General features: G+C 40.9%; 1 protein-coding gene across 2 annotated transcripts in view; it reads left to right on the top strand.

Moving 5' to 3' along the window:
- GNPAT (glyceronephosphate O-acyltransferase) overlaps nucleotides 1-23,883 on the top strand; it is a 203,588-nt gene that overhangs the window by 140,281 nt on the left and 39,424 nt on the right. For both annotated transcript variants that reach the window (XM_053710828.1, XM_053710827.1), the window contains exons 12-13: nucleotides 9,465-9,605; nucleotides 18,759-18,858. In XM_053710828.1, coding sequence (XP_053566803.1) covers nucleotides 9,465-9,605; nucleotides 18,759-18,858 — 241 coding nt within the window. The remainder of the gene's footprint in view (nucleotides 1-9,464; nucleotides 9,606-18,758; nucleotides 18,859-23,883) is intronic.

Raw genomic sequence — 23,883 nt, 5'->3', positions numbered from 1 at the left:
GCAAAACAAGTGAAAGATACTTATCGTCTAAAGGTCATCAAAATCAGCATGCCAGCAACTAGAGTCCCAATATTGTGTGACCACCTGTTATCTGTGTGAGCTAAAAAAAGGAAAAAGAAAGTAACTTCACATAGCAAATGTCCAGGAAGAGTAAGCTACATCTTAGGGTTTGTAATGCACTTCCTAGGGAGCTGGTGATCCAGATCTATGTCTCTGCGTAAAGGTCGGCCATTTCTGGCTCTCAAGTTGGTTCTGAAGGCCAAGCCTTCGTGTTGCAGGGGTAGTCCAGTCTCCCTCCTCGGAGGTAACTAAGTTGTTCCGTCTGTCTTCAGGGGCGGAGGAGCCCCCCCATTCTGCTGCTGTGCTTCTCAACTGGGATTGGCTGGTGTGCGGTTTGTCCTTTTGTAAGGGATATAGATTCCAGTGCTTGAGTAGTTCATACCCTCTGTTAGGGGTCTGTATGGTAAACATCTGATTGTTCCGGAAGATGAGTAGCTTTATGGGGTAGCCCCACCTGTACCTGATCTCGTTTTTTCTTAAAATGGATGTGACTTCGGTAAAAGTTTTTCTTTTCTGTAAAGTTCTTGCGGAGAGATCAGGAAAAATTTGTAGTTTTTTAAATTTTTCTGGGAGGGAGGGTTTCTGAAAATGAGCTCTTTGGATTCTCTCTTTGTAAGTGAAGTAGTGAAGCCGGACAATTGTGTCTCTAGGCTGGTCATCTGGTAGACCTTTAGGCTTAAGAGACCGGTGTGCCCGGTCCATCATGGCTTCAGTCTCCGTGGCGGGGGGAGCTAGTACATGAAACAGTTCTTTTAAATATGGCTGTAGATCGCCAGCAGAGACGGACTCAGGGATACCCCGGATCCTGAGGTTATTCCTCCGAGATCTATCTTCCAAGTCCGCTATTTTGTCATCTACAACATCTAGGTAGTCTGCAAGGCGTTGTGTGTAAGAAAGCAGGTTAGAATGTTCCACAGCGGCATCCTCCTGCTTTCTTTCCAGAGTGTCAATTCTTTCATTTGTTGAAGAGATCTCTTTCTTGAGCTCAGCTGTTGAGGCCGCCATTTGGGCAGTGAATGAAGCGTGATGCTTGTCCAGTAGTGACTTAAGTGAGTCCATGATGAATGAGGGAGTGACTGCCTCAGGTGAGGCTTGTTGGATGTTCTGGATAGCCGCCAGTGTCAGATCCGAAGTGTCAGACCCAGGGGAGTCTGGGGGTTCAATGTCACCTTGTGAGAGCCCTCCAGGGGGCCCAAAGTGATCCATCACAGTCTTTTTTGGTATAAAAGGTTGTTTGCTTTTCTTCCCTCTGGCTGATTGTGACATGGTGAGGGGAAGACAAGGCTGGGTTTTTTGCAGAAGGAGGCTTTGAGAGGTTAGAGGTCAGGTATGGCAGGGCAGCCCCACTTCAGAACAGCAAGGGGTCACTGTGTGGTAGACAGGCTTAAGTGGCCTATGCGTGCCTATTCCATTTTAAACAGATGTGTATCTTAGAGAAAATGAGAAAGTCACTGGCGTGGAAAAATCTGGAAGTGTACAGAGTAAGTTAGGGGCACTCTCCCTAGGGAAATTGCCACCTCTGGGCCAGGCCGGAAAAAGGGTGGTGGATATGACCTGCTACATCAAAGTACAGCAGGAAAGGGGACAGGAGAGTGTGCTTCAGTTATGAATGAAAAGCAGGATATACTGCGGCTCCTAAGCAGCTACAGTTGGTGTGAAACAGTCTTACTTTATGCTAGAACCAATGCTGCAATTGGTGGATATGCAGAATACTTTCATTCATGGCCTGGAGGTAATATTGTGGTGTAAGCCTGGGAGCCCCTGAGTTGTTGTGGGTAGCTGCTTAACCCCTAGTGTAATCACTATCCCGGCTGGGGAGCTGTTGGTGGTGAAAAGGCAAATAGTAGTTGCTGCACCGTTAGCTTACAGGCCCCTTTATAGAGTTCAGGTTGGTAAAAGATTGGTAAGCTGATAGTAGTTGTACTATGTTAGGAGATAAGTGCCTATACTGAGAAGAGTCTTTGCGAGTGCCTGTGCTGTAGTTTCTTCTAACACTCTTAGCGCAACTGTAAGGAAGACCGCGCTGACAGGCTGCAGTGCTTATGTTGCTGAAGGTTAAAGATGGCGGTTTCGCGCCACTCAGTGGGGACGGAGTATCAGCATGGAGTGGCGCCCAGCTAGTGTATGTTAGCTCAAATTAGGTAAGTCACAGTCCGTTTCCAGATCCCCTTAGGCTCTAATGTTTGTAAGTAGCTTAGAATTAAATAGGCAGTGTAATCCTCTACCGATCGGGCTGCAAGTACTTACAGGGAGGAGATTTACTGGGCGCCACGTGGGAGCTGCTCATCTATGGGGTCTTAAGGTGTTCGGAATCCTTGCCGGCTTCTCAGAGTATCGAGGGAGAGCAGGCTCCGGGAAGGGCAGTAGTCCTCTTCGGTTCAGAGCTCCAGTCCGGCACCACTTCTGTGGAGTGTGTGTAGATGCGGAGAGTTCCGCTGCGGTACAGCTCTATCAAGGCCGGATATGGATGGGCGATCAAGCTTCCAGTGCCACTATGTCCGGAGACCCTGCAATCGCGGATGAGCAGCACAGTAGGTTACTGGTTGTTAGAGTTACGGGCATATGGTACAGGAAAGGCGGCCCGGGGCAGGTCTAATCCTCCTGCAGCAAAGGTAGTGCCAGTAATTCAGTAACTTCCTCTGTCGACGTGCTGGTACTTCAAAAAGGTAATTCTGTGACCCTACCAAGGATAAGGGATTACAGCTGGTGAGGAATAGCTGAGTATTGAAGTAATCTATCTGGTAAATTTAGCTTTTTGGCTAACTAGAACTCGGAGCTCTAGCTAGGTGCGACCGGCCAGTATGGTGGTTGGCTCCACCCCCCCGTAACCTTCAGTTTTAAGCTTTAACACCTTCGTGTATTGATAAAGGAGGTTTTGGCTTCTGTGGAGCAACTCTGATACGCCTGTCGTTGTCAATCCTGAAGAATCTAGTAAACTTTATAAATACTAGGATTCCTCTGTGGAAATGTTCCTGTTCCAGACCGTGCCAGGAGATTTTTCACAGGAATGGAGGAAGTCAGGGATTCCTTTTTTTTTCCTTGTCTCCTATCTTTACAAAGATGTTTCCTGCCGCTGTCTCCATTAAATATCATGGCGCACCGTGCCTAAAGTAGTAGGGACCATTCCTACTCTGACTAAGAGAACTACGATCCCTAGAGAGGATAGTTGCTCTTCTCAGGATCAATGGACTAATTTTCTATTTTTTTTATGGAGGGTAGCGGCTCCTTTTACGGATCCATGGATAAGAAGCTGGAGGTTTAATTGTTCATTTAGTGCAATGCCTTGTCTTATTAGACTTTATGTGCTAGCCCGTCGGGCATTGTGGCTGAAATCTTGGTCAGCTGAGAAGCCTACCTGTTGCGTAGTGGTACAGCCTAGGCTTTATAGTTCTGCAGTTGCAGGTTCAATATTTGTTTTCTCCAAATCCTACCACACGTCAGGGAATAAGACTAAAGGAAAGTTTCCCTTTCTGCAGGATCAATCATGTCTTTTGGAGTCCAATCTAAGATTTCCTCCTAGGGGCAGATTTCTCCTTATAGAGTATCTGCAACCCAGGTATGATGAGAGGCATTCCTTGAACTGGGTTCAGGACCTTCCTCTGGGAGTTATAGTTCCAGTCCCAATCTGGGAACGGGATCTAGGTATTCCACAAGTTTCTCAGGTTCTGACCTTCAAAGTAATATCCATTCTCCTTTGGTTCAAGAGGGCCTTTTCATAATGAACATTGACCTGAGGGATGTGTATTTATTGTTCCAATGATTTGGGATCTTCTCAGGTTTCTGAGTTTCGTCATCCTAGAAATAAGGTCTTTGGGTATGGCAAGGGTGCTTATCTGGCCAATATATGGTTCAGGTGTAATCCTTCCTTCAAGCAAACTTGCATTCCATAGATACGTATTATCTTGGAAGTTTTTGTTTTATTATTGCTATCTCTTCTGCTTGGAGAGTGTCGGAACTCTCAGCTTGCAGTGGGATTCACCTTATCTTATCTTTCATGCCGATGAGGCGGTTCTTCGTACTAAGTAAGGTTTCCTTCCTAATGTGATTTCGGATAGGAATATTGATCAGGAAATTTGTTGTTCCTTCTCTATGTCCTAGTCCTTCTCATAAAGAAGGTTTGTTGCACTACTTAGATGTTGTGCATAGTTTAAAATTTTATTTACTTAGGATTTCCACCAGTCTTCTGCCCTGTTTGTTTCACTGGGAAACATAAAGGTCAGAAAGCTTCTGCTACTTCTCGTTCTCTCTGGTTGAGAAGTCTAATTTGTTTTGCTTATGAGACTGCTGGTCAGCAGCCTCCTAAGAGAGTTACGGCTCATTCCACGAGAGCTGTCTCCTCTTCTTGGGCTTTCAAGAATGAAGTTTCTGTGGAACAGATTTGCAAGGCTGCAACTTGGTTCTCTTTGCATACTCTTTCCAAATTTTACAAGTTTGATACTTTTGCCTCGGACGAGGCGTCTTTTGGGTTTAAGGTTATTCAAGCGGTGGTGCCTTCTGTTTAGGTCTGCCTGTCTTGTCCCTCCCTATTCACCTGTGTCCTCTAGCTTGGGTATTAGTTCCCAACAGTAATTGATGAAGCTGTGGACTCACCATATCTTAGGAAAGAAAAGAAAATGTATGCTTACCTGATAAATTTATTTCTTTACGGATATGGTGAGTCCACGGCCCCACCCTTTATTTCAAGACGGTTAATTTTGACTAAACCTCAGGCACCTCTACACCTTGTGTTACTCCTTTTTTCTCCATTTCCCTTTGGTCGAATGACTGGGGGTTGTGGAAAGGGAAGTCATACTTAACAGTTTTGACTGTGGTGCTCTTTGCCTCCTCCTGCTGGCCAGGAGTGGTATTCCCAACAGTAATTGATGAAGCCGTGGACTCACCATATCTGGAAAGAAATACATTTATCAGGTAAGCATACATTTTCTTTTTTGTTGACTAAGTGTAACAGAATCAAAACTAATCAAAGCAAAAAGAACAGGTAACCCAGGTAAAAAAAAAGTCAGATGATACAGTATGGCATTACAGAAAAACATTTTGGAATAATTTATAAAAAAAATTACGAAATAATTATACAATAACTATTAAGGGCCAGATTACGAGTGGAGCTCTATCTTACCATGCGCCCGTAATGGAGCAAATTTGTCCATTTACGGGCTCACGTTAAATAACCAGCCATTACAAATGGCTGGTTAATGTTACGGCAAGCTTGCGGTTTCACTTAACCTCTGGTTAAAATTAAAAAGTTGCCCCAATTGCCCCCAAAATAGTACAGTACATTAAAATAAAATATAAATATGAGCATCCTTTTTTTTTTTTTAAATTGGACGAAGCAGTTATAATGGGGTTAAAGTGAAGTGATGTAGGGTGTTAGAAAAAAAACAGCACCTCAAGTGCATTTACATGTAGGTCAATGGGGTGACTGTTTTCTCTATAAATATATCTGTATATGCTTATAAACATGTATATTTATGTGTATGTATACATATAAACACTTAAATATATATGTATATGCTTATATACATATCTATTTATTTATTTAAAGCTGTGCGAATTGCCCCCTGCGCTGTGCTAGGTTGTTTGCCCTGAAAACGAGGCTCCCATTGTAGCCTATGGAAGCGCGCTCTCGTGAGCACTTGGCTTGCAGCAATGTGATGGTTAGGTCGCGTTAGCATTGCCCTGTACTTGTAATACCAGTGCACACTGTACGTGCAATGGTATTACTGAGGGAATCGCAAATATCGCGTTTGACTGCATCATAATTTGAAAAAATGATTAACGACTAAAATACAGGTTTACGGAAAAAGGGAAAAGGAGTGCCAAAGTTGGCTAAAGTATATATAAAACAGGATAAATCAGGAATAAAGCTGACTGAAAAGGAGGGTGATATTGACAATGGTATATCTAATAATGTATAATATATAATATAACACCTACAGTTGGTCTTTCTATATAGGCAAATAAGTATAGAAACTAGTAGTTTCAAAAATGTTGAAAACAATTTATTTGTATTAAAAACTTATATAAAAAAATGTTATTAAAAATTTTTTATAATAAAAAAGGAGTGACTCAGAATTGGTCGCTCTCACATATATATTAAGTCAAGTCAAAAATTGTTCAGATAAAATACAATACAATCGGATTCAATGCTATAGAAATACATATAATACAATTGGTATACAATGTAATAGATATAAAGTGCAAAAAATGAATACACTAATAGAAGAGACAATCTCAGAGGATCAAAATAGTGCAATGTCTGGATAGATCTCCGGTAAGGATACCGGTTGGTTACCTATGCAAACGTGTGCAATAAAAGGTGGTAAACTGTGGAAAATACAGTCAAAAAATGGCCAAAAATTTCAGGTTTAGTTCCATGCTCTAGGTTTCCAAATATTGTTGTATGTACCCAGGATTAGTTTGTTGTAGGATATTATACAATTTCAGACACACTTTTTTTTTATACAAAGTCAACTATTGTCATAAATAGATTTTAGTAGGTAAAAACTAATTTTAAAGGCTGGAAATACCCAGACTCCCATTGTACAGAATGTCAGAGGGAACGAAAATCAAAACCTTAAATATTAGAAACTGTATGCTGTAGTGCGGGACGGGACCTGGGAGCTTGTAAAATTAGATGAGGTTCAGAGCACTCCTGCTGTGCTGCATCCCAGAGGTAGAACTTGTTTTCACTTTCTGCAATGACTTTTTAGTCCAAACATTTCTGCAGTTCATTTTAAATTAGGCAGTTATACTAAAGCACCAGCTCAACTGCAATACAGTAAGTCCCCTACTTACAAACTTTCAAGTTACAAACTTTCAAAGATACAAACATGTTTGCATGTCAAATCACGGAAGTTAGTTCCTGTTTTACTATACAAGGTAAGATTAAAAATATTTTCTTTACAGTATTGTTTGTTTTTTATGTGCTACTGTGCTGTAATTTGTGTGAAAAGTATTATAAAGTGAGGTTTATAATACTTTTCACACAAGTTACAATACAGTTAGACTTACAAACAAATTGGACTTACAAACATGCTCCCGGAACGGAACTCGTTCGTAAGTAGAGGACTTACTGTATACTGATTAACTGGAAAATAAAGCAATTTTTTAAAGTTTTATATATTATATCGCAGCAATTAAAAAGAAGCAGTGATCAATTAATGCACTGCTAATTTGCTTTCACTGTGGCTGCACTGTGTTAAGGAAAATGTACACAATGCAGCCAAAGCAAAGCACTGTTTAAAGAGAACAGCCTGTTGTGGAGCAGTGCTGCAAAGCGAAAGTGCCTACGGTTACCTCATGTGTCCTGTTCTTTCTGCAGACATGCTGCATTTTCTGCTATGACATCACAGATCACAGCATATTCGGCCTTGGGGTGCTGCATACTCTTCACCAGAGACCTTTAGGGGCCAGTAGTCCCTCTGTAGTGAAAGAACCACATTCCCTTCCATACAAATACTAGACAAGGCTTAGTGCAGTAGATAATATCATTGTTTTAATGGTCAAGACACAGGGTTTTTATACAGTAAAAGGTGTAAAATGTAAACATGCAAAAGTCAATTACATATAGCCCCCTGCTCTCTCCCCTAGTGTTTAAAACCTGCCGGGAGATGAGCTTTCCTAGGCATAAGTTAGTCCCGCCTCCTTTAAAGGGACATGCCACCCACATTTTTTCTTTTATGATTTTGAAAGAGAATGCAATTTTAAACATCCTTCTAATTTACTTATATTATCTAAAAAAAATTATTCTCTTGATATTCTTTGATGAAAAGCATATCTAGATATGCTCACTAGCTGCTGGTTGGTTGCTGCACATAGAAGCATTGTGTGATTGGCTCACCATGTGCATTGCTTTTTCTTCAAATAAGGATATTTAACAAACGAAGCAAAATAAATTATGGAAGTAAATTGTAATGTTGTTTAAATTTCTATTCTCTATCTGAATAATGAAAGAAAGATTTTGGGTTTAGTGGCCCTTTAATGGTGAAGCACCTGGCTTCCAGAGGGAACATCCCTCTAATCAGGATAGTTAGGGGCTATTGGGGGTACAATAAAACACATTCAGGCTGCTAGAAAAATTACCTGAAAAGGGTGCTTATGTTTGAAATGGGGAACATAGTTTAATAGGGCAGAAAGAAACAAAATAAAGGGACCTATGGCTAGGATCTGTTTTTTTTTTGTTTTTTTTAACTACTGGGCTGTAGAAGAAGCAACAGGCTTTGTTTTAGATACTATAATTTCAATAATAATTTTTAGCATTCTTAAATAGATATAAAAGTGCAAAAATATATTGTTCAGTAGGTTAGAGCATTTTATTTCTGAACTATTGCTTCCATATAATTATGTGTTTTTAACATCTTTAAAGGGATTAAGCACAGTTAAACTCAATTCCAGGGCAGTAATGCACTACAAGCTGAACACATCTGGTGAACCACTGACAAGAGACACCAATTACCAGCTATCTCCCAGTAGTGCATGGCTGCTGCTGAGCCTACCTAGATATGCCTTTTCAACAAAGGATACCAAGAAACAAAACCGAAAATAAAAGTGACTTTAGAAGTGTCTTAAAATGACACAGTTTTATTTTGACTTTTCTATCCCTTTAAGTTCTCAGTATAGTTGATACCAGTGTGGTATTGACAGTAGTATGATTTGAGTGTTTTGTACTTCCTTTATCATCATCCTCTCGTTGCCTCTGCCAGTATTAGCCGAGAATCGGCCGTAGTGGCACACTATTGTAATACATTACAATACATTGTACTGTAAATGCCACATTGCGGTAAATATATTAAGCTGCAGCTGTAGCTTTTGAGGCTATGCGGTGCAGGCTCACATGAGCGAACCTGCAGGCACACCTTTAAGAAGTAGGAACTGCTTCTTTTGTCTCTTTGCCACCTCAGATGTGGCTAGATCAATTACCCTGACACTTGCTTGTTCAGGGTGATTGACATGCCCAGCTCTCGTGGACTTGGTTGCATGAGAGCAGGGAGCGGCATTACACAAGAAAACTCTTGTGCAATGTTTAATCACAAGTGGTGATTGTAGGTGGACAGTTTCTCTACTTGCGAACTGTAATCATAATACATTTTACTTATTTTTACCTTGTGGAAAATGTTAACAATACTATAATTACATTCACTCACCAATCTTGGTATCTGAGTGTGACATTTGACTCAACATTCATTAACTCAATCCAATCACCTCTTTAAAATAAAGTACTTGGGTAAACACAACCATGGTGTAATAATAAAGTGTGTATTATATCAAAAGATATTATAACCAACCTGGAAGTCCTTATACACTAAACAGATTTAAGGGCAATTCTATAGATGCTGCATACAAAACCTTTTATCCTATTTGTTCATTGCATTATTTTTGTTCTATTTCTTTACGTACTTTGTCAGGATTTTGAAGAAGGTTGCTTTCTGCTGGCACAGTGTGATATCATTCAAGCAACATCTCATGAAATTGTGATTACTGAGAAAGGAAGCTCTGCCGCCCTGTTTTTATCAAGAATGTTCCAGCCCTTTCTTGAAGGCTACCAGGTATCCATGTGCATACCCTATTATGTAACTCCTACCTCATTCAACACAATATTCATTATTTATACTTTCCTACATTTCAAGTAGCCAGAGGGACACTTATAGTGTTTAGTGCTGTTCATTTCTTTCATACAGGTGGTGAGAGTCCATGATCCATTATTCTTGGGAATTTCTCTTCTTTACCACTAGGTGGAGGCAAAGATGCACAATCCCAAAGAGCTCTATAAAACCCCTTCCACCTCACACATACCTCAGCTATCTCTATTGCTGATTCAGCTGCTGCTTCTACTTACTGGTTGTGTATTTAATTTCTCAGTGAAAAAAGAAGTTTTGTAAATCTCTCCCTTTATGTACTCGTGAACTCCACAGCTTGGATATTGGTTCCCAAGAGTAATGGATTGTGGACTTTTACCACTTGTATAAAAGAAACCAATTTTTGCTTACCTGATAAATATATTTCTTTCATGGTGGTGAGATTCCACTAGACCCCACCCTTATGTTTATTTGGGTTAGTTTTTTCTTCTGCACATCTTTTTCCCTGCTAATTTTATGTCTCTTGTTCCTTTTTATTACCTCACTTGCTTGGCTATACGTTAGACTGAGGAAGGGGGGGGGGGTGTTATAGAGCTCTTGGGTTTTGGGAATCTTACGGCTAGATTTAGAGTTTGGCGGTAGCCGTGAAAACCAGCGTTAGAGGCTCCTAACGCTGGTTTTAGGCTACCGCCGGTATTTGGAGTCACTGAAAATAGGGTCTAACGCTCACTTTTCAGCCGCGACTTTTCCATACCGCAGATCCCCTTACGTCAATTGCGTATCCTATCTTTTCAATGGGATCTTTCTAACTCCGGTATTTAGAGTAGTTTCTGAAGTGAGCGTTATACAACAACGACAAAACTCCAGCCGCAGGAAAAAAGCAGGAGTTAAGAGCTTTCTGGGCTAACGCCGGTTTATAAAGCTCTTAACTACTGTACTCTAAAGTACACTAACACACATAAACTACCTATGTACCCCTAAACCGAGGTCCCCCCACATCGCCGCCACTCGATTAAATTTTTTTAACCCCTAATCTGCCGACCGCCAACTACGTTATCCTTATGTACCCCTAATCTGCTGCCCCTAACACCGCCGACCCCTATATTATATTTATTAACCCCTAATCTGCCCCCCACAACGTCGCCGCCAGCTACCTACACTTATTAACCCCTAATCTGCCGACCGCAAAGCGCCGCCACCTACCTTATCCTTATGTACCCCTAATCTGCTGCCCCTAACACCGCCGACCCCTATATTATATTTATTAACCCCTAATCTGCCCCCCTCAACGTCGCATCCACCTGCCTACACTTATTAACCCCTAATCTGCCGAGCGGACCTGAGCGCTACTATAATAAAGTTATTAACCCCTAATCCGCCTCACTAACCCTATCATAAATAGTATTAACCCCTAATCTGCCCTCCCTAACATCGCCGACACCTAACTTCAATTATTAACCCCTAATCTGCCGACCGGAGCTCACCGCTACTATAATAAATGGATTAACCCCTAAAGCTAAGTCTAACCCTAACACTAACACCCCCCTAAATTAAATATAATTTAAATCTAACGAAATTAATTAACTCTTATTAAATAACTTATTCCTATTTAAAGCTAAATACTTACCTGTAAAATAAATCCTAATATAGCTACAATATAAATTATAATTACATTGTAGCTATTTTAGGATTAATATTTATTTTACAGGTATTTTATTTAATTAATTTAATGATAGTATAGTGTTCGGTTTAATTGTAACTTAGGTTAGGATTTATTTTACAGGTAATTTTGTTATTATTTTAACTAGGTAACTATTAAATAGTTCTTAACTATTTAATAGCTATTGTACCTGGTTAAAATAATTACAAAGTTGCCTGTAAAATAAATATTAATCCTAAAATAGCTACAATGTAATTATAATTTATATTGTAGCTATATTAGGATTTATTTTACAGGTAAGTATTTAGCTTTAAATAGGAATAAGTTATTTAATAAGAGTTAATTAATTTCGTTAGATTTAAATTATATTTAATTTAGGGGGGTGTTAGTGTTAGGGTTAGACTTAGCTTTAGGGGTTAATCCATTTATTATAGTAGCGGTGAGCTCCGGTCGGCAGATTAGGGGTTAATAATTGAAGTTAGGTGTCGGCGATGTTAGGGAGGGCAGATTAGGGGTTAATACTATTTATGATAGGGTTAGTGAGGCGGATTAGGGGTTAATAACTTTATTATAGTAGCGCTCAGGTCCGCTCGGCAGATTAGGGGTTAATAAGTGTAGGCAGGTGGAGGCGACGTTGAGGGGGGCAGATTAGGGGTTAATAAATATAATATAGGGGTCGGCGGTGTTAGGGGCAGCAGATTAGGGGTACATAGGGATAATGTAAGGATAATATGCAGGGGTCAGCGATAGCGGGGGCGGCAGATTAGGGGTTAATAAGTGTAAGGTTAGGGGTGTTTAGACTCGGGGTACATGTTAGAGTGTTAGGTGCAGACGTAGGAAGTGTTTCCCCATAGGAAACAATGGGGCTGCGTTAGGAGCTGAACGCAGCTTTTTTGCAGGTGTTAGGTTTTTTTTCAGCTCAAACTGCCCCATTGTTTCCTATGGGGGAATCGTGCACGAGCACGTTTTTGAGGCTGGCCGCGTCCGTAAGCAACTCTGGTATCGAGAGTTGCATTTGCGTTAAAAATGCTCTACGCTCCTTTTTTGGAGCCTAACGCAGCATTTTTTTGGACTCTCAATACCAGAGTTATTTTTATGGTGCGGCCAGAAAAAACCCTGCGTAGCTAACGCACCCCCTTGGCCGCCAAACTCCAAATCTAGCCGTTAGACTCCTCCTAGTGGTAGAAAAGAGTAATTCCCAAGAGTAATTTATTGTGGTCTCTCACCACCATGAACGAAATTAATTTATCAGGTAAACATAAATTATGTTTATACTAAAATTATCTCATCTGCAGCAAATTTTCTAACTAAAGAAGCAAGATAATTGTAGAAATGCAGTAAATATTTCAAAGGCACTTTGTTTGTGACTGGGATTTGTGAATGAAATAATAATTTTATATACATAGTTTTCAGTAATAACCACACAAACTAGAAAATGGCAAAAAAGGATTTTAGTAAAAAACATTTTCTCTTGTTAAGTGTATCCAGTCCACGGATCATCCATTACTTGTGGGATATATTCCCTTCCCAACAGGAAGTTGCAAGAGGATCACCCACAGCAAAGCTGCTACATAGCTCCTCCCCTCACATGTCATATCCAGTCATTCTCTTGCAACCCTCAACTAGATAGGAGGTCGTGAGAGGACTGTGGTGTTTTATACTTAGTTTATTTCTTCAATCAAAAGTTTGTTATTTTTAAATGGCACCGGAGTGTGCTGTTTTTTCTCAGGCAGTATTTGGAAGAAGAATCTGCCTGCGTTTTCTATGATCTTAGCAGAAGTAACTAAGATCCATTTGCTGTTCTCACACATTCTGAGGAGTGAGGTAACTTCAGAAAGGGAATGGCGTGCAGGTTTCCTGCAACTAAGGTATGCGCAGTAAAATATTTTTCTAAGGAATGGAATTGACTAAGAAAATGCTGCTGATACCGAAGTAATGTAAGTAAAGCCTTAAATGCAGTGAAAGCGACTGGTATCAGGCTTATTAATAAAGATGTAAGTAAAGCCTTAAATGCAGTGAAAGCGACTGGTATCAGGCTTATTAATAGAGATATATACTCTTCAAAAAATGTGTTTTAAAACGTTTGCTGGCATGTTTAATTGTTTTTTAACGTACATTTGGTGATAAAACTTATTGGGGCATAATTTTTCCACATGGCTGGCTTAATTTCTGCATAGAAACAGTTAACTGAGGCTTCCCACTGTTGTAATATGAGTGGGAGGGGCCTATTTTAGCGCTTTTTTGCGCAGTAAAAATTCAGACTCAGACTTCCTGCTTCTTCCTGCATGATCCAGGACTTCTCTGGAGGGCTCAAAAGGCTTCAAAAGTCATATTGAGGGAGGTAATCAATCACAGCAGAGCTGTGGCAGTGTGTTTGACTGTTTTAAAAAACGTTTTTTCTCTATTGTTTATCCGTTTTGGGTATTAAGGGGTTAATCATCCATTTGCAAGTGGGTGCAATGCTCTGCTGACTTACTGCATTTACTGTGAAAATTTGGTTGGTATAACTGCTTTGGTTCATTGTTATTTCACCTTGAGACAGGTTTTGTGCTTCTTAAAGGCGCAGTAGCGTTTTTTATATTGCTTGTAAACTTATTGTGAAGTGTTTTTCAAGCTTGCTAGTTTTATTGCTAGTCTGTTTAAACATGTCTGACATAGATGAATCTACTTGTTCATTATGTTTGAAAGCCAGTGTGGAGCCCCATAGGAATATGTGTACTAAATGTATTGATTTCACTTTAAATAATAAAGGTCAGTCTTTATCTATAAAAGAATTATCACCAGACGACGAGGGGGAAGTTATGCCGACTAACTCTCCTCACGTGTCAGTACCTTCGCCTCCCGCTCAGGGGGCGCATGCTATTATGGCGCCAAGTGCATCAGAGACGCCCATAGCAATTACTTTACAGGACATGGCTACAATCATGAATAATACCCTGTCAGAAGTATTATCTAGATTGCCAGAATTGAGAGGCAAGCGCGATAGCTCTGGGATTAGGAGAGATGCAGAGCGCGCTGGTGCTGTAAGAGCCATGTCTGATACTGCGTCACAGTTTGCAGAACATTTGGACGGAGAGCTTCATTCTGTGGGTGACGGATCTGATCCGGGGAAACCTGATTCAGAGATCTCTAATTTTAAATTTAAGCTTGAGAACCTCCGTGTATTGCTTGGGGAGGTTTTAGCTGCTCTGAACGACTGTAACACAGTTGCAATTCCAGAAAAATTGTGTAGGCTGGATAGATACTATGCGGTACCGGTGTGTACTGATGTTTTCCCTATACCTAAAAGGCTTACAGAAATTATTAGCAAGGAGTGGGATAGACCCGGTGTGCCCTTTTCCCCGCCTCCTATATTTAGAAAAATGTTTCCAATAGACGCCGCTACACGGGACTTATGGCAGACGGTCCCTAAAGTGGAGGGAGCAGTTTCTACTTTAGCAAAGCGTACCACTATCCCGGTTGAGGATAGTTGTGCTTTTTCGGATCCAATGGATAAAAAATTAGAAGGTTACCTTAAGAAAATGTTTGTTCAACAAGGTTTTATCCTGCAGCCCCTTGCATGCATTGCGCCTGTCACTGCTGCTGCGGCATTCTGGTTTGAGTCTCTGGAAGAGGCCATTCACACAGCTCCATCGGATGAAATTATGGACAAGCTTAAATCACTTAAGCTAGCTAACTCATTTGTTTCTGATGCCATTGTACATTTGACTAAACTAACGGCTAAGAACTCCGGATTCGCCATCCAGGCGCGGAGGGCGCTATGGCTTAAATCCTGGTCAGCTGACGTGACTTCTAAATCTAAATTACTTAATATCCCTTTCAAGGGGCAGACCTTATTCGGGCCCGGCTTGAAGGAAATTATTGCTGACATTACTGGAGGTAAGGGGCATACCCTTCCTCAGGACAGGGCCAAACCAAAGGCCAAGCAGTCTAATTTTCGTGCCTTTCGAAATTTCAAGGCAGGAGCAGCATCAACTTCCTCCGCTCCAAAACAGGGAGGAACTGTTGCTCATTTCAGACAGGCCTGGAAACCTAACCAGTCCTGGAACAAGGGCAAGCAGGCCAGAAAACCTGCTACTGCCCCCAAGACAGCATGAAGGAACGGCCCCCTATCCGGAAACGGATCTAGTGGGGGGCAGACTTTCTCTCTTCGCCCAGGCGTGGGCAAGAGATGTCCAGGATCCCTGGGCGTTGGAGATCATATCTCAGGGATATCTTCTGGACTTCAAGGCTTCCCCTCCTCAAGGGAGATTTCATCTTTCAAGGTTATCAGAAAACCAGATAAAGAAAGAGGCATTCCTACGCTGTGTACAGGACCTCCTAGTAATGGGGGTGATCCATCCAGTTCCGCGGACGGAACAAGGACAGGGATTTTATTCAAATCTGTTCGTGGTTCCCAAGAAAGAGGGTACCTTCAGACCAATTTTGGACCTAAAGATATTAAACAAATTCCTAAGAGTTCCATCATTCAAAATGGAAACTATTCGGACCATCCTACCCATGATCCAAGAGGGTCAGTACATGACCACAGTGGACTTAAAGGATGCCTACCTTCATATACCGATTCACAAAGATCATCATCGGTTCCTAAGATTTGCCTTTCTAGACAGGCATTACCAATTTGTAGCCCTCCCCTTCGGGTTGGCTACGGCCCCGAGAATCTTTACAAAGGTTCTGGGCTCACTTCTGGCGGTTCTAAGACCGCGAGGCATAGCGGTGGCTCCGTATCTAGACGACATCCTGATACAGGCGTCAAGCTTTCAAATTGCCAAGTCTCATACAGAGATAGTTCTGGCATTTCTGAGGTCGCATGGGTGGAAAGTGAACGTGGAAAAGAGTTCTCTATCTCCACTCACAAGAGTCTCCTTCCTAGGGACTCTGATAGATTCTGTAGAAATGAAAATTTACCTGACGGAGGCCAGGTTATCAAAACTTTTAAATGCTTGCCGTGTTCTTCATTCCATTCCACGCCCGTCAGTGGCTCAGTGCATGGAAGTAATCGGCTTAATGGTAGCGGCAATGGACATAGTGCCATTTGCGCGCCTGCATCTCAGACCGCTGCAATTGTGCATGCTAGGTCAGTGGAATGGGAATTACTCAGATTTGTCCCCTCTACTAAATCTGGATCAAGAGACCAGAGATTCTCTTCTCTGGTGGCTATCTCGGGTCCATCTGTCCAAGGGTATGACCTTTCGCAGGCCAGATTGGACGATTGTAACAGATGCCAGCCTTCTAGGCTGGGGCGCAGTCTGGAATTCCCTGAAGGCTCAGGGATCGTGGACTCAGGAGGAGAAACTCCTCCCAATAAATATTCTGGAGTTAAGAGCAATATTCAATGCTCTTCTAGCTTGGCCTCAGTTAGCAACACTGAGGTTCATCAGATTTCAGTCGGACAATATCACGACTGTGGCTTACATCAACCATCAAGGGGGAACCAGGAGTTCCCTAGCGATGTTAGAAGTCTCAAAGATAATTCGCTGGGCAGAGTCTCACTCTTGCCACTTGTCAGCGATCCACATCCCAGGCGTGGAGAACTGGGAGGCGGATTTTCTAAGTCGTCAGACTTTTCATCCGGGGGAGTGGGAACTCCATCCGGAGGTGTTCGTTCAACTGGTCCATCGTTGGGGCAAACCAGAACTGGATCTCATGGCGTCTCGCCAGAACGCCAAGCTTCCTCGTTACGGATCCAGGTCCAGGGACCCGGGAGCGACGCTGATAGATGCTCTAGCAGCTCCTTGGTTCTTCAACCTGGCTTATGTGTTTCCACCGTTTCCTCTGCTCCCTCGACTGATCGCCAAGATCAAGCAGGAGAGAGCATCGGTGATTCTGATAGCGCCTGCGTGGCCACGCAGGACCTGGTATGCAGATCTAGTGGACATGTCATCCTGTCCACCATGGACTCTACCTCTGAGGCAAGACCTTCTAATACAAGGTCCTTTCAATCATCCAAATCTAGTTTCTCTGAGACTGACTGCATGGAGATTGAACGCTTGATTCTATCAAAGCGTGGCTTTTCCGAGTCAGTTATTGATACCTTAATACAGGCACGAAAGCCTGTTACCAGGAAAATCTACCATAAGATATGGCGTAAATACCTTTATTGGTGCGAATCCAAGAGTTACTCATCGAGTAAGGTTAGGATTCCTAGGATATTGTCCTTTGTCCTAGAGGGTTTGGACAAAGGCTTATCAGCTAGTTCTTTAAAAGGACAGATCTCTGCTCTGTCTATTCTTTTGCACAAGCGTCTGGCAGAAGTTCCAGACGTCCAGGCATTTTGTCAGGCTTTGGTTAGGATTAAGCCTGTGTTTAAAACTGTTGCTCCTCCGTGGAGCTTAAACTTGGTTCTTAAAGTTCTTCAAGGAGTTCCGTTTGAACCCCTTCATTCCATTGATATTAAACTTTTATCTTGGAAAGTTCTGTTTTTGATGGCTATTTCCTCGGCTCGAAGAGTCTCGGAGTTATCTGCCTTACATTGTGATTCTCCTTATCTAATTTTCCATTCAGACAAGGTAGTTCTGCGTACTTGCGTACTAAACCTGGGTTTTTACCTAAGGTGGTTTCTAACAGGAATATCAATCAAGAGATTGTTGTCCCGTCATTGTGCCCTAATCCTTCTTCAAAGAAGGAACGTCTTTTACATAATCTGGACGTCGTCCGTGCCTTGAAGTTCTACTTACAGGCAACTAAAGATTTTCGTCAAACATCTGCCCTGTTTGTCGTTTACTCTGGGCAGAGGAGAGGTCAAAAGGCTTCGGCAACTTCTCTCTCTTTTTGGCTTAGAAGCATAATACGCTTAGCCTATGAGACTGCTGGACAGCAGCCCCCTGAAAGGATTACAGCTCATTCTACTAGAGCTGTGGCTTCCACCTGGGCCTTTAAAAATGAGGCCTCTATTGAACAGATTTGCAAGGCGGCGACTTGGTCTTCGCTTCACACCTTTTCAAAATTTTACAAATTTGACACTTTTGCTTCTTCGGAGGCTGTTTTTGGGAGAAAGGTTCTACAGGCAGTGGTTCCTTCCGTTTAAGTTCCTGCCTTGTCCCTCCCATCATCCGTGTACTTAAGCTTTGGTATTGGTATCCCACAAGTAATGGATGATCCGTGGACTGGATACACTTAACAAGAGAAAACATAATTTATGCTTACCTGATAAATTTATTTCTCTTGTAGTGTATCCAGTCCACGGCCCGCCCTGTCCTTTTCAGGCAGGTCTAAATTTTAATTAAACTACAGTCACCACTGCACCCTATGGTTTCTCCTTTCTCGTCTTGTTTCGGTTGAATGACTGGATATGACATGTGAGGGGAGGAGCTATATAGCAGCTCTGCTGTGGGTGATCCTCTTGCAACTTCCTGTTGGGAAGGGAATATATCCCACAAGTAATGGATGATCCGTGGACTGGATACACTACAAGAGAAATAAATTTATCAGGTAAGCATAAATTATGTTTTTTTTTCTCCCAGTTAGCGTGCATGTATCTAGCAAAAGAAGTTTCTGACACGTTTACGGAAAAGCAGCACGTTACTCAAATGAGAAGTTTTATTTCTCAGTGTATTGTAGGAGGTAAGTTGCTCTTTTTTTGTTCTTTAGAGACTAATTTATAATTTATTGGTCATAAAGTGTTTTTGCAGTCATAGTTTGGTAAATTGAAACTGTTTTGTTTGGGACAATTTGGTATAGGGCAACTGTTGATATGAGCTTGTGAATCTAACAAATGGGGATACCCTTATCCAATTGTGTTACAGAAAACAACACTTTTAACTTGTTCTTAAATGTTCCCAGATACTTGACTATTTCAAGTTTTATTTTGTTCTTTTAAAAATCCTTTGCAGCTTTTCAAGTTTCATATGGAAAGTGAAGAACTTCATTATTGTAAAACTATAATACACTATATAATATTATGCATTCATCTAAATTCACAACATTTTTATTTGTATGCGTCATAAATGAATGTGCGCGGGTTTATTTCAATTTGAAATATAAGCGTTTTTGCAATATACTTCCATTCGCACAAATGCTTCTAGTAAAAGCTATTGCTGTGTTTCTGCAGCATATGCACATATCCTGTGAGGGCTCATGCGTCAGTATTTAAACACTACACCTTCTCAAAGGGTCAGCAGTAGCTTGTATGACACAAATGACATCTTCAGAAGCAATACACACCCCTGTCAGCTCTCTGAGCAGGCACAGTGTTTGAATACTAGTGCATAGGCCTTCACAAGATATGTGCGTATGCTGCAGAAAGAAAAAAAAACCTTTTACTAGAAGCATTTTTGCTAATGGAAGTATATTGCAAAAATGCTTATATTTCAGATTAAAATGTGCCCATGCACATTTCATTTTTAACCTTTTTATCCCTTTAAGAAACCCATAATATTTCACCATATATAAACTTGACTTCTTTTACGTTTATGTGCAAATCTAGTCATATTGCACTCCCAGATGAAAAGAATGATCCGTGCTAAACAGAACTGCTATGTTATTCTTTCGTTTGTTATTTGGAACGTGTCACAAGTTGGCATATACACGTACATGCTTTTGTATTAATAGTCCACTATGTTTATGCCTATGGTTTGACAACTTTGTTTAGTAAAATTCAATATTTAAAGAAAAAATAAAAATCTCTCAATATTAAGGGTTTATACTCAAAGAAAGGTATTTTGAAACAGTATTTTTTCCACTCTTAGGGCCGATAATAAAAAATGAAAAAAACTTGGAGGCTTGGAGAGAACTCGCACAAAATATATTAGTCTCTCCTTTACACCACAAACCCTGCATAGTTAGACAAACCATTCTCCAGCTAAAATTTGTCTTTTTAAAATTCGTTTAGGGTCTTCTCAGAACTCATGAGACTTCTAAGATAATCTAACCATAGAAGACAGCTTTTTGATTATCAGGCACTTAACCTTAAAGGGACAGTAAACCTAAAAAATAATGTTATATAATTCTGCACATAGTGCAGAATTATATAACATTATTTTAGTGCTATCGATATAAAACCTATTTTTCCCTTTTAATTTTTTTAAAATATGCCCATTTTACAGACCCGCTCTCTGCTGAGCGGGTCTGTTTTTTTTACACAGCGCAACGGGCCAGCTGTATAGTCACAGCCCGGCCCGACTGCGCCATAACATTAAGTGCAGCTCGCTCCTGCTCTGTCTGACAGCAGGAGCGAGCTGCACTTAATGTTATGGCGCGGTCGGACCGGGCTGTGACTATACAGCTGGCCCGATGCGCTGTGTAAAAAAAACAGACCCGCTCAGCAGAGAGCAGAGAGCGGGTCTGTAAAACGGGCATATTTTAAAAAAATTAAAAGGGAAAAACAGGTTTTATATCGATAGCACTAAAATAATGTTATATAATTCTGCACTATGTGCAGAATTATATAACATTATTTCTCTTGTAAGGTGTATCCAGTCCACGGATCATCCATTACTTGTGGGATATTCTCATTCCCAACAGGAAGTTGCAAGAGGACACCCACAGCAGAGCTGTCTATATAGCTCCTCCCCTCAATACCATATCCAGTCATTCTCTTGCAACTCTCAACAAGCATGGAGGTAGTAAGAGATAAGTGGTGAAATGTAGCTGTTATTTCTTTCATGTAATTAGCAAGAGTCCATGAGCTAGTGACGTATGGGATATACATTCCTACCAGGAGGGGCAAAGTTTTCCAAACCTCAAAATGCCTATAAATACACCCCTCACCACACCCACAATTCAGTTTTACAAACTTTGCCTCCCGTGGAGGTGGTGAAGTAAGTTTGTGCTAGATTCTACGTTGATATGCGCTTCGCAGCAGGCTGGAGCCCGGTTTTCCTCTCAGTGTGCAGTGAATGTCAGAGGGATGTGTAGAGAATATTGCCTATTTGAATTCAATGGTCTCCTTCTACGGGATCTATTTCATAGGTTCTCTGTTATCGGTCGTAGAGATTCATCTCTTACCTCCCTACTGATTCTCGTTTCAGTACTGGTTTGGCTATCTACTATATGTAGATGAGTGTCCTGGGGTAAGTAAGTCTTATTTTTTGTGACACTCTAAGCTATGGTTGGGCACTTTATTTATAAAGTTCTAAATATATGTCTTTAAACTTATATTTGCCATTATTCAGGATGATCAATATTCCTTATTTCAGACAGTCAGTTTCATTATTTGGGATAATGCATATGAATAATCATTTTTTTCTTACCTTAAAAATTGTTTCAATTGACTTTTTTCCCTGTGGGCTGTTAGGCTCGCGGGGGCTGAAAATGCTTAAATTTATTGCGTCATTCTTGGCGTGGACTTTTTTGGCGCCAAAAATTCTGTTTGTCATTTCCGGCGTCAAAATTGACGCCGGAAGTTGTTCATGTTTGCCTCATTTTTTTGACGTTTTGCGCCAAAAATGTCGGCGTCACCGGATGTGGCGTCATTCTTGGCGCCAAAATTTTTTAGGCGCCAATAATGTGGGCGTCTTTTTTCGGCGCTAAAAAATGTGGGCGTCATTCTTGTCTCCACCTTTTTTTCACATTATTTCAGTCTCATTCTTCATTGCTTCTGGTTGCTAGAGGCTTGTTCATTGGCATTTTTTTCCCATTCCTGAAACTGTCATTTAAGGAATTTGACAAATTTTGCTTTATATGTTGTTTTTTCTTTTACATATTGCAAGATCTCTCACATTGACCCTGGATCAGAATCTACTTCTGGAAAGACGCTGCTTGATGCTGGTTCTACCAAAGTTAAGTGCATTTGTTGTAAACTTGTGGTAACTGTTCCTCCGGCTGTAGTTTGTGATGAATGTCATGATAAGCTTGCTAATGCAGATAGTATTTCCATTAGTAATATACCATTACCTGTTGCTGTTTCTTCAACATCTAATACTCAGGATGTTCCTGTTAATATAAAAGAATTTGTTTCTAAATCTATTAGGAAGGCTATGTCTGTTATTCCTCCTTCCAGTAAACGTAAAAGGTCTTTTAAAACTTCTCATTTTTCAGATGAATTTTTAAATGACCGTCATCATTCTGATTTGTCTGTTTCTGACGAGGATATTTCTGGTTCAGAGGATTCTGTCTCAGATATTGACACTGATAAATCTTCATATTTATTTAAAATGGAATTTATTCGCTCTTTACTTAAAGAAGTTTTAATCGCATTAGAGATGGAGGATTCTAGTCCTCTTGATACTAAATCTACTAAGCGTTTAAATTCGGTTTTTAAACCTCCTATAGTTATTCCAGAAGTTTTTCCTGTTCCTGATGCTATTTCTGAAGTAATTTCTAGGGAATGGAATAATCTGGGTACTTCATTTACTCCTTCTCAAAGGTTTAAGAAATTGTATCCTGTGCCATCTGACAGATTAGAGTTTTGGGACAAAATCCCTAAAGTTGATGGGGCTATCTCTACTCTTGCTAAACGTACTACTATTCCTACAGCAGATAGTACTTCCTTTAAGGATCCTTTAGATAGGAAGATTGAATCCTTTCTAAGGAAAGCTTATTTATGTTCAGGTAATCTTCTTAGGCCTGCTATTTCTTTGGCTGATGTTGCTGCCGCTTCCACTTTTTGGTTGGAGGCTTTAGCACAACAAGTATCAGACCATAATGCTCATAGCATTGTTAAACTTCTTCAACATGCTAATAACTTTATTTGTGATGCCATCTTTGATATCATTAGAGTTGATGTCAGGTATATGTCTTTAGCTATTTTAGCTAGAAGAGCTTTATGGCTTAAAACTTGGAATGCAGATATGTCTTCTAAGTCAACTTTGCTTTCTCTTTCTTTCCAAGGTAATAAATTATTTGGTTCCCAGTTGGATTCTATTATTTCAACTGTTACCGGGGGGAAAGGAACTTTTTTGCCTCAGGACAAAAAATCTAAAGGTAAATATAGGGCTGCTAATCGTTTTTGTTCCTTTCGTCAGAATAAGGAACAGAAGCCTGACCCTTTCCCTAAAGGAACGGTTTCTGTTTGGAAACCTTCTCCAATCTGGAATAAATCCAAGCCTTTTAGAAAGTCAAAACCAGCTCCCAAGTCCACATGAAGGTGCGGCCCTCATTCCAGCACAGCTGGTAGGGGGCAGGTTACGTTTTTTCAAAGACATTTGGATCAATTCGATTCACAGTCTTTGGATTCAGAGCATTGTTTCACAAGGGTACAGAATAGGTTTCAAGGTAAGGCCGCCTGCGAAGAGATTTTTTCTCTCTCGCATTCCAATAAATCCAGTGAAGGCTCAGGCATTTCTGAAATGTGTTTCAGATCTCGAGTTGGCTGGAGTAATTGTGCCAGTTCCAGTTCTGGAGCAGGGTCTGGGGTTTTACTCAAATCTATTCATTGTACCAAAGAAGGAGAATTCCTTCAGACCAGTTCTGGATTTAAAGATATTGAATCGTTATGTAAGGATACCAACATTCAAAATGGTAACTATAAGGACTATTCTGCCTTTTGTTCAGCAAGGGCATTATATGTCCACAATAGATTTACAGGATGCATATCTTCATATTCCGATTCATTCAGATCACTTTCAGTTTCTGAGATTCTCTTTTCTAGACAAGCATTACCAGTTTGTGGCCCTTCCGTTTGGCCTAGCAACAGCTTCAAGGATCTTT

This window comes from Bombina bombina, chromosome 4 (assembly GCF_027579735.1).
Source record: "Bombina bombina isolate aBomBom1 chromosome 4, aBomBom1.pri, whole genome shotgun sequence".
NCBI classification, from domain to species: domain Eukaryota; kingdom Metazoa; phylum Chordata; class Amphibia; order Anura; family Bombinatoridae; genus Bombina; species Bombina bombina.
The sequence above is the reverse complement of the archived record's forward strand: the minus strand, read 5'-3'. Positions and strand labels throughout refer to the sequence as shown.